General features: G+C 38.8%; 1 protein-coding gene across 1 annotated transcript; it reads left to right on the forward strand.

The window, feature by feature from the left end:
* Positions 1 to 8: 8 nt before the first annotated feature.
* Positions 9 to 7,537, forward strand: SPATA5L1 (spermatogenesis associated 5-like 1; the record flags this gene model as incomplete). Its single annotated transcript, XM_010136051.1, has 8 exons — positions 9 to 875; positions 1,922 to 2,107; positions 3,445 to 3,603; positions 4,127 to 4,336; positions 4,704 to 4,931; positions 5,752 to 5,886; positions 6,555 to 6,680; positions 7,331 to 7,537. Coding segments are annotated over 8 exons (2,079 nt in total), but the record flags the coding sequence as incomplete, so codon positions are not given.
* Positions 7,538 to 9,102: the final 1,565 nt, after the last annotated feature.

The following is a 9,102-nucleotide window of genomic DNA, read 5'->3' on the forward strand; positions in this document are numbered from 1 at the left end:
CCTGCAGAACCGCAGGTGTAACCGCAAGGGACCTGAAGGGCCTCACGCTGAGTGTCGGCCAGCTGAGGCTTCTGGCGTGTCGCCCGGTAAAAAAGGTGACTGTGAGAGCAGTCCTTAGGAGCGCAGCACTGAAAAAGTCGACTCCCAGAGCACTGTTGCAGGAGACAATCAGAGAACTGCTAAGAAATGTTTATGTTTCACTTAATTACATTGTTGCTGTTGCCCCAAATCTTGAAAATCCTGTGGTATATATTGAAATACTGTCCGTAGACACTTTGATGGATGAAGCTGGACTGATAACCCCTCAAACAAGCATAAAAATTAAGGAGGTGGTAACTCTTGAATGGTACAGACATTTATCCGAAGACACGGCAAAAACTTCAACTGCAGGACTAGATGATGTGAGAAAGGCTTTGAAAGAAATTATTGATCTGCCTTTCCGCCTTCCAAAAACTTTTAAGAAGCTAGGGCTTTCTGTCCCAAATGGAGTGCTATTAATAGGGCCCCCAGGTGTGGGGAAAACTCTTGTGGTAAAAGCCGTAGCAAAAGAAGTGGGTGCATATCTGTTCTGCATCAGTGGACCAGCCCTCTATGGTTCAAGACCAGGAGAAGGTGAAGAGAATTTGCGAAGGGTCTTTGAAAAGGGCAGAGAAATGTCATGCGAAGGCCCAACCATCCTCTTTATTGATGAAGTTGACTCCTTATGCCCAAAGCGAGGAAGTTCAAACAACGTTCCTGAAGATCGTATTGTTGCTCAGTTGCTAACGCTGCTGGATGGTGTAGGTAGCGAGGGTAAGATGGTCGTTATAGCAGCGACGAACAGGCCTGATGCCTTAGACCCTGCGCTGAGAAGACCTGGCAGATTTGACAGAGAGGTAAGCAAACCCTGTTATTTGTACACTCTCCTTTATTCTTTCCCTTTTGGAGCAAGGGCAGTTAATAAAGTAATTTTTTTTTTTATGTCTGCTAGTCATGTTTCATAGTGGGATTCTACCTGCTTGAGACATGTCCTGTTTCTTTCTTCAGTTTGCTGCAGCTTGGGTAAGTTAGGGAGCAGCACATTTTAGTCAGGAAATGGAGAGCTCCAAATACTCAAAAATGTGCAAGGGGAGTCTTTATACTTCTTTATCATAAATACATGGACCTGTTCTTGAGGCTTTTTTTTCCTGCTTACAGATGCTTAGCATTACAGACTTAGATTTTTCTGATTTAATGCATCTCTTCACAGAAGTTTATTGAGACAGACAACTAGTACCCTGTTGCATCAAAAATTCTATTCAGATTTCAGTAACAGAGGCTAGGTCTACTCTGGAAAACCTCCGCTAGGCTAATGGTCAGAAGAAGAAAGAACACATCCAGCTATACAATGCCTAATGCTTGTACTTGTGTGGTTTATTTTGCTGGTTAATTGCACTTCTGGGTCATCCACTTTAGGCAATTTCTTTAATGTTTCCAGAATTATAATTTTCATTGTTTTCCAGGATTTATGGATTGTTGAAATATATTTCATGGCCGTATTTTACTAGGTTTTTAATATTGTGTGAATGTTTATCTAAATGATTTTTTTTCAGATCAATATAATTCAGTCCTTATGTTGCAAGGAAATTATTATTTCAGTGTTATGTCTTGAAAGTTAACTTTCAAAGCATTTGACCGACACTACTTCACAGTATCTTATAAATGACTGTTTACACAAACACTGTTCACTTGGAAAGTAAGTGTAAATGAAGGGTATTTAAAATATTTGTCATTTGTATAGTGCTGGTAATAAGGTTATAAGATTCTTTAGTTGCAATTTAAGTTTGTATAGCTTCAGTAAGCAGTATAAAACAGAGACAAAGTTGCTTTGCCTAGAACTATAAAATAAGAGGAATAGAGCAAAATATCTACTAAAAATTTTTGTTTATTATATCCAATTTAGGTGATTATTGGGACCCCAACACTTACGCAAAGAAGGTCCATCCTGCAGTTGCTTACATCTAGTATGCCAATATCTACGGATGTTGATACAGTTAAACTGGCAGAAATGACAACTGGGTACGTTGGAGCTGACCTTACAGCACTCTGCAGAGAAGCTGCTATGCAGGCTGTGTTCCACAGCTCTCTGGTATGGTTGGAAATCGGTCGTGAAGAATGTCACTAATATATGTACCCCCCTTTCCCCATTAATACTCAGCTATACTTGAAAAGTTCAACAAGTTGAAGATCTCAAAATAGTGAGAAATATCAAGTGCATTGTAAATGTAAATACACCGTTTCATAAGTCCTTTCAGTTAGCACCTGAAAAGACTGTTTTCTCCTTTCTGGGTGAAGAGCTTTTATAAAAGTTTTTATCCTCATCCTTATCTTTTCAGGATTGTGCAAAGCAGAGATTATAGCCTTTTTTGGCAAACTAAACTATAATGTCTACCAAAGCTCTCTTTTGAAGCCATCAGTGATTTAGAATTCTACTTCTTAATAATAACTGTGAATTAAAGTTTAGGCTGAGACATAAATATATAAGTGCTAGTGATAATAACTATCATCATTTGGGTTGTATGGCTGGATATAACATCATTGTAGACACAAGGTAAACAACTGCCAGGTGTGCAGAAATTTAACTTCTTGGCAATTCTCTAATTTCACATTTGTAACGTCTGTTTCTTAACACTCTTTGTATCTATTCTGACTTTTACAAGAATTGTGAGATACATATTTGCTGTGGTTTTTCAACTGGGATGGTTGAGTGGAAATGTAAAGCCGTATTTGCAAAATTCCCAGAGTCAGAGAATCATGGGACCCTCTGTCTTTGCTCAGGGGTAGGAGAGAAAGAGAGCATTGTATTTCTAGAACTCCATTTCCTCCACATACTTTACAAATACAGAAAATAATAAACCAAATAATTTGAGCCTGGTATCCCAGAAAGAAATAGATGGACAAATGAAAATAATGAGTAAGTAGATCGCTTATTTGTCTTGAGAACTATAAGCACCTTTGTAAAATACATCCTAGTTCTGTTACTGTATCTGTAGTTTAATAATGGTATTTTATAGCCTCTTTGAAGGGGCTTTACATTCTCCACTATGTGGTAAAACTGGGTGTTTGAACATTTTTATTTGTATTGAAGAGATTCTAGGATTTGGTATGTAGTAACCCTGAAACTAGCAACCATTTGATTTAGCAGATCACTATGTAATAGAGCTAAAATTCAGGAAGAAACAGTAGTTTTCTCTAAAACAGTAATTTATGTTAAAATTGGCTTTTCCTGCCTAAAAACTTGCCATCAAAGAGAGTGTATTCTACTTTGTGTTACCCCTTTGTCTGCAGTGCTTATGCTTGTTAGGGCAGAAATTTGCTTATTTATTAGTTGCATCTGGCCTTTTGTGAAGTGTTTTGCATACTAATACAGCATTATAAGTTATTGCATTAAAATATTCTTAATATGCTTTATCTGGGTTTCTTCAGGATTCAGCTGAGACAGTGATTAACATGGCAGATTTCCAAGAAGCTTTTAAAAAAATTCAGCCATCCTCTTTTAGAAGTGCTGTTGGACTAACAGAGTGTGAACCTGTCACTTGGGAGCAAATTGGTGGTCTTGAAGATGTGAAATTGAAGTTAAAACAGGTAATATAAAACCCAAATTTAGATAAACAGCTTGCTTCGTATAACTGTGTCCTCCGAGGTATTCTGTATGCTACATTATGGAAATTAATCTTCTTTCAAATTGCCTGATTATCAATTGTATTTTAAACACTTTTATATACTATATGAAGTTACTACAGTGTTTGTGAGTTAGAAATCTTCCAATCACAAGATATCGCCGCCAGGCGTATTATCATGGGAAAATAAGAATGGTTTTTTAGTGGCTGAAAAACGCTGGACTTGTAGCCAGATGATTTGTCCTGAATTTGTCGCCAGAGATGGCTCCTGTGTATCAGCTCTCAAGGATTGTGTTTTGTTGTGTTCGAAACGGAGAGGAAACTTTAAGAAGGGAAGAGTTGTATGAAGGAAGACTAAATGAGTATTCTCTGATTTCAAATTAGTTTCTGTACCAGGGAAAGGAAATAATGTGCTCAGTAATGTTATCGATTGCCTATGAGCTCCATTTCGTGACTAAGAACGTCATCCCTTTTGTCTGTGTTGACAGTGTATCGAGTGGCCGATGAGATTTCCTCAGGCATTCGCTGCGATGGGCCTGTCCCGTCCAAAGGGTGTTCTGCTCTATGGGCCATCAGGGTGTGCCAAAACCACGCTGGTGAGGGCTGTGGCCACAAGCTGTCACTGCTCCTTTCTCTCTGTAAGTGGTGCTGACCTCTTCTCACCCTACGTTGGAGATTCAGAGAAGATTTTGTCACAGGTACAGTTTTTAATTTGTTCAAGGTCTGTAGTTTATTTTTACTTGATTTTTTGGTGAGATATTAGTTAGGCCTAAATTCTGTTGCTGGAAAGAAGATAGTTAAATCTCTTACCTAATTACTGAATGACTTAGATTCACATGTATAAAAACTGACAGTCTAGCCCTCACATTATCCCAGTTTTAAACTTTGAAAGTATTTCTACCCTTTTGTTTTCAGTTCATTTAAGAATTTCAGTAAGAAGCAGAATTTGCCTATAGAACATGTAATCCAGCTCTTGTGAATCAAAGTATATGTAAATAAGTGTTTTCACCTTACCTGATGCAATGTCAGCATTAACATTTTATTTTATTAATATTTTTTAAAAAGGTTTTTCGCCAAGCAAGAGCAAATACTCCGGCAATAATATTCCTAGATGAGATTGATTCTATCTTGGGGTCTCGGTCACACTGCAAAGCTGGCCGCGGTGTCTCAGACCGGGTTCTTTCTGTTCTTCTTAATGAATTGGATGGCGTTGGGCTGAAAGTCACGGAAAGAAGAGGAAGAAAACTACAGCTTGAGGGTCAATGTCAAGAACGAAGTGATGAGGAAACAGAGGTATTGTGTTTCCTTTTCCGTATAGGAAGAGTGGTAAATGCTGTACAGTTGTTCCAAAAATTTTAGTTGTTGGAATTCACGTTTTTTAAACTTAATCCTGAAGCTTAAAAATATGCAAGATGCTCTTCTACTCTGTCATAGTTTCTAGTTTTTAGAAAATACCATGTATAGGCTGCTAACTGTTTTTTACACACGCTGTTCCTCAGAGAGACTTTGTTTGGACAAAATACCCACGCAGGCTAATGAGCATTACTAGTCGGTGTTCATCATCTGTCACTAAAATGTGACTAATTGTGCTGCTTTTACTATTACACAGGCTCCTTCCCAAACTCAGTTTTTATAAGCATTTCCCCTACTTCATCTGCAGTGCTTTCCCATGCATAGTTTATACAAAACCACTAGTTATGATCTGTTGCAGCTGGACTTGTCAGTGAATTGTTCACAATATTTAATATTTAGCTTTTCTGTAGTTAAATTTCTGTCCTCATATTATAATACTCTCAGGGGGAAAATTGAGGAAAACAGTTCCGGAATTCTAGAATACTGAATTTTTGCATATAAAAGGTCTTAGTTACAATCTGACCAAACAAAAGTCTGTATTTATCATCAGGGCTAATACTAATTATATTTATTCCTGGACATCTAATCTGGTCTGCACCAAGGCATTTTTTTTACCTTAAGAAAAATAAAATATTAATATTGAAAAGAAAATAATGACATCTTTTCATCTTTTCCCTTTCCTCATTAGTAAAATAGTATTTTTAGATAATATCGATTTTAACCATGTTGCACTAACTTGTTTGTATCATCTCTTACTCAGCTAGAGTTTCAGGAAACGTTGAACAAAGATTTCATGGTAGTTGCTGCAACAAATAGACCAGATATGCTGGATGATGCCTTACTGCGTCCTGGAAGGCTGGACAAGGTGATCTATATTCCACCTCCAGATCTGAAGGTGATGTATTACAAATCTGTATGTGGCTTTAAAATGAGAGATGTGAATTGCCAACATGTTGTATTTTAAGAGCAAAGGGCATATTCCTATAATATATTTAATAATTGGTGGGTGATTCACTGAAGATCAGTGACCAAACTTAAAGTACAATGATAGAAGTTTAAAAAGCAATAATAACATTTGTAATTTAAGCACCAGTACCATTTTTACTGCTCTGTGCAGTTACAGTATTGCATATAGAAAACAGACAAAATCTGGAATAATTCTGTATTCACAAAATCGAGATGCAGTTTAGGAAGTACCATAACAGGAGTTACCTGTCCTTGCTTCAGATCATTCTTGTGCCCTGTTCCCAAGGGTAGTGTAGCTGCTTGTCCTGAGCTTCACCCAAAAAAAAAGAGTTGACCCAAAGCCAAGCATGGACTTTTCAGTCTACAATAGTGTTTTCATGAAGTAACAAGTAACTATGAATGACAGACTTCAATGTATGAGATAATACTTATGGTTATCCCCATTAATAGCATTTTATTTACTCTTCCACCTAAACCTGTAGTTTTGGTACTCTTCTGGATTTTCCTTCGTTCTTATTTCAAATCTGGTACAGCTTTGGAGAGGGATTAATTATCTGTTTGGGTTTGTTTTCTTGTATAATATGCACCAACTTACAGGGAAGGCTTTCCATTTTGAAAATCTGCACAGAAAAAATTCCACTGGATACTGATGTGTCATTACAAGATATGGCAGTCCTGACAGACCTCTTCTCTGGAGCCGATATTGAAAATCTGTGCAAGGAGGTAAGAAATCTTAATGGATAATCCGTGAAATAAAATGAAACCTTGCAGTGAAAAAAGAGCTCACTCATAAATTTTACCAAGCCACCTGTAGTACGGATTCTTTGACGATATGTAATGAAAATATGAGTAAAACAGAACAGAACAAGGGTTAATTCTTTAGAAAAAAAAAAAGCCAGAATAAAGGCTTTCTGTGATAATTCACTAGAAGTCGAGGAACTGTACTACCCTTGTTTCACATGGCGCTTTCTAATCCGCTCGCATCTAGATGAATTGTATTCTCTATACTGCAAGCGACTGCAGCATCTGTAACTGAAACTAGCATGTACTGTCAAGGCTAGAGAGAAAAAAATTGAGAAATTCGTAAGTATTTCAGATAAGTTATATAAAAGAGAAAAGACTAGGGAGAGAATCCAAATATTGAAATGATCAAGGATATATTGTCTAATCCAGACAAAAAAGTGAATGAGTTATAGTAATCGTATTCAATGTTTATCTAATGTTAAATAGCTATAAATTATACAATGCTCTCTTCAGATGCTCTACCTAAAACTTTGTTTCAAATAGAATATTTTAGAATACTTAGAATAACTTATTTGCAACTTAAACCATGATAAGCACGTCAAGTTATTTCTTTCTTTTTTCTTTTAAAGGCTGCTTTGTTGGCATTGCAAGAGAATGGACTTGAAGCAACTGCCGTAAAACACGAGCATTTTGTAAAATCACTGAGGACTGTAAAACCTTCCTTAAACACAAAAGACTTGGAATTTTATGAAAACTTGTATAATCAAGAATTAGCCTATGGACTCAAAAAGGAGTGATGTGGCATAGGTATTTTTAAATATATTACGAAGATTTTGCAGTGGCTTACATCTTTCCTGCTCTGTTAATACGGTACTTACTGCAGTTTTCAGTGTGTATGAAATACAGTAAAATTTCACTTCTGAAAAATTTGTGATTTCAGTCATGGAGAATAAATATAAATCTTGTTTGCTTTGGCCACGTTGCCATCTGATGAAATGAATAATTGAGATAACTTAGATAAGACACTGTGGAACAGCGCGGTGTTACTGTAGAATTCCTGTTTGTCAGTACAAAATAAGAATAAGACATAATATTTAATTTGTGTTGAGGTCTCCAAAGGACAGGGAATATTCAAAAAATAGAAAAGCTTTAAGAACGTTAAATAGGAGGAAGTAAGTCCCACATATATAAAATGCCAGGTGGTTTCCATGTGTGTATCTGCAGGCTTGCTTTCTTACACCAGAGTCCAAAATGCAGCGGCAGGGAAGAGGCTGTCAGTGCTTATACCGTGTTGTACGTTTGGGAGTTTCTGATGTTATTTCCTTTTTCCCGTGAAAATGCTTGTGACATAAATACTCCACTGGCAAAGAAGGTTTCTTATTTCAGCTGAGGTTCTTAAGTTAAAACCCATTCATAAAGGTTTCTTCCTTGGAACAGGGACACTAGGGACTGCGCTGCAGTGTGTTTTACAGTGAGATGGATCAGAGAAGGGAGTTCCAAGGCAGGTAGTGACTGTGGAGGGCAAAGCGGGGTACAGAAGCCTGCTTAGGAAACCTTGTAACTCAGTAACTTTAGGAGAGGGTGCAGATAAAAGCCACTGACCTACAGCTGGCTGGCCTTGATCACCACTTCCTAAGGAAGGACCATCCTGCCTTACTGCTGGCAACAAGCAGGCCGGTGCCAGTGAACCTCCCAGAGGTTTCTCAGCAGCAGTGCTGGAGATGAAGTGTGAAAACCTTCAAGGTAACTCATACTTTACTCTGCTTTCCAGTGTTTGGGTGTGTTGCTTTAGAATCGCCAGATCTGAAAGGTGTTAGGACAGCAAAGTGCTATCAGCTCCTCCATTGCAGAGATGCTGCTGCTTATCTTCTGTACTTGCTCCATAGAAGAACCAGCAGAGCCAGCTACGCCCTGTTGTGTCCACTCCTTGATACTGGGAACCCGCAGAGCGTGCAGTCCAGGCAACCTCTCCTTCCTGTTACTGCTTTCTGCTGGGCAAGAGGAACAGGGAGAAGCAGCTTCCCAGGAGGAGCCTGCTGGCACCGTGTGCCTCCAGGCTGCCCCTGGTAGGGGTTTTTCTCAGATGGGGGTACTGGGAAGTGGTAGGAGCTGCATAACACAGTAGAGCAATGGGAACCTGGGGCAAGGTAAAGCGTTTGTTGCAGCGAAAGGGGACCTGGCATGGGTTTTGGTCACTAGATGCACCTTGCAGAGCTCCGAGAAGAGATGGGCCAAGGCCTTGCCCGAGCATTTGCCCGAGAATGCTGTTCCTCAGGCAGCTGCCTGCAGGCGGGGACCGACAGGAGGACAGAGGAGACGCGGAGAAGCACGATTCGCGTACTGCAGTGACGGAGAGAGAAGGAGCTGCGGGATGGAGGCGGGAGGAGCGCACACCGCGGCC

Source organism: Buceros rhinoceros, unplaced genomic scaffold (assembly GCF_000710305.1).
Source record: "Buceros rhinoceros silvestris isolate BGI_N320 unplaced genomic scaffold, ASM71030v1 scaffold26465, whole genome shotgun sequence".
In the NCBI taxonomy this organism is placed as follows: domain Eukaryota; kingdom Metazoa; phylum Chordata; class Aves; order Bucerotiformes; family Bucerotidae; genus Buceros; species Buceros rhinoceros.